The following is a 2,166-nucleotide window of genomic DNA, read 5'->3' on the forward strand; positions in this document are numbered from 1 at the left end:
ATCAATGATAAAATCAACTAAAATCAATGATAAAATCAACTAAAATCAATGATACAATCATGTGGAGGCAGAATAGACTTGCTTAAAAAGAAAAGTCTTTAAGCCTTTTTTAAAGTCAGTCAATGATTGCGGAGCTCTCAGATATTCAGGGAGGGAGTTCCAGAGGTGGAGGGGTGGGGGGGGTGGGGGGGCACACAGAATGCACAATCTCCCATGGTTCTTAATTTAGTTCGTGGAAGGTGGAGGAGATGACTGTTCTGTGATCGTAGGGACCGGGTGGATGAATATGGAGCAAGAAGGTCCTTCAGATAATCTGGTGAAGTTCCGTATAAACACTGATGGTGATGAGAGCAGTTTGTCCTGAATTCTGCAGGTGACAGGAAGCCAGTGGAGGTTATGGAGAATGGGTGTCATATGTTCAAATTTACGAGCTCTCAATAAAATCCTGGCTGCACTGTTTTGAATATACTGAAGCTTCTGAAGGTTTTTTAAATAATCTCACTAAAGTTGAGAGAAGAAAGTGTGAACAGGAAAACAAGGCGGTGTAATGTGGTACAACGATGATGTAACAGTGATTCATGTGGTTGGGATCTCCTCTTCCCTCTCAGCGTTTCTGCAACTCGTTTGATGCAAACTTGGAATCCTTTTCAACCCAAGGTGAATACGAGTTCATCAGGGGACTGATCAACAAAGCAGCAGGATCCGATGCAGCGGTCTGGGTCGGAGGCTACGTTGTAGGGAAGGTCAGGATTCTGTGAGACAAAAACTCTTCCATGACGTAAACACGGAAATGAACTGACTTTGTAAAATGTTTGTGCAACAGGACAGGGTTTGGTTCTGGAGCGATGGGGAAAAGTTCATCTTCAATGGCTGGGGGAAAACCGAACCGAACAACATGGGTGGAAATGAGAAATGCATGATGATCAACCTGAACGGTACAGAAGTCATCGTTGTCCTGCAGGCTGGAGTTTTCAGTACAATCTGTGGCGCTGGATTAGACTTTGTGTGTTCCTTTGGATTAACCGGACTAAAATGTTACAATGGAGCATCACTCTTTTTGTCGGGCTCAGAACTGAAAACAAACCGATGTTTTGAGGAAGGAAACGGAAATGAGCCGCACACGATCAGTTTGTGTTGCAAGGAAACGACACGTCAACATCTCTGATCTTCTTATTTCTGTATTTCTTTACAGGCAAAGATTACGTCAACGATTTAAACTGTGACACCAAGCTCGGTTTGGTCTGCGCTAAATTCCCATAACTTGTCCCAACGCATCTGACGAGATGATGTCACTTCCTGCAGGATGTCAAGCCTCGATGACGTCACCACTGGGACATTATTGGACATGTCTGACGTGTTATCCTTCAGATTATGAGTTTAAATAAATGCACGTTGTTTGCAAGCCTTGCTGTCACCTGTTGATGGGATTTTTTACTCACATCTACCTCCATGTCCTCTCTAACTGCATCCATGTCTCCTCTTTGTCTTTTTCCTGCAGCTACATTTCTAACATCCTTCTACCAATATATGTCCCTCCACTGGACATGTCCAAACCACTGTCCTTCCTCTGGACATGTCCAAACCACTGTCCCTCCTCTGGACATGTCCAAACCATCTCAGTGTGTCCTCTCTAACTTTATCTCCAGTTGTTCAACAAGTGCTGTTCCTCTGAGGTCTACAGCCATTTCCATTGTCTTGGCAAAATCCAGTTCAGTTTAATTCAAAGTTTATTTAGCACATTTTAAAACAACCACAGCTGATCAAAGTGCTTCACACATCATAGATAAAATTAGGGTAAAAGAAATAAAATTGAGTTTAATAAAAATAAAAGTATAATATAGTTTACAGTAAAATACCAATAAAATAATACTACTAATAAAAATCAAGACAACTATTGCATATTTGCTGCAATTTCCCAAAAACTCGAGTAAATTAGGGACTAATCTGAGTGAAGGCCAGGGAGAATAGATGTGTTTTCAGTCCAGACTTCACTTCTCCACCATCTGTCCTTCCTGGTTTCTTTCCTTGACACAAACCTGCCCATCACTTCCTCATCCTCTGTTTCCTTCACCAACACGTCCATTCAGCTCTGCTCCCATCACATCTCTCTCCTCTCTGGAAATACTCTCCATCACTTCATCCATTCAACCTTTACTTATACAGGTT

The 2,166-nt window shown here is 42.2% G+C and overlaps 1 protein-coding gene across 1 annotated transcript in view; it reads left to right on the forward strand.

Moving 5' to 3' along the window:
• LOC119417219 (ladderlectin) overlaps window positions 1-1,404 on the forward strand; it is a 32,394-nt gene extending 30,990 nt beyond the window's left edge. Inside the window, exons 5-7 of the mRNA XM_037684432.1 lie at window positions 609-743; window positions 824-935; window positions 1,193-1,404. Coding sequence (XP_037540360.1) covers window positions 609-743; window positions 824-935; window positions 1,193-1,260 — 315 coding nt within the window. The 3' untranslated portion in view covers window positions 1,261-1,404. The remainder of the gene's footprint in view (window positions 1-608; window positions 744-823; window positions 936-1,192) is intronic.
• Window positions 1,405-2,166: the final 762 nt, after the last annotated feature.

The sequence above is a fragment of the Nematolebias whitei genome, chromosome 11 (assembly GCF_014905685.2).
Source record: "Nematolebias whitei isolate Nwh7 chromosome 11, NemWhi1, whole genome shotgun sequence".
Taxonomy (NCBI): domain Eukaryota; kingdom Metazoa; phylum Chordata; class Actinopteri; order Cyprinodontiformes; family Rivulidae; genus Nematolebias; species Nematolebias whitei.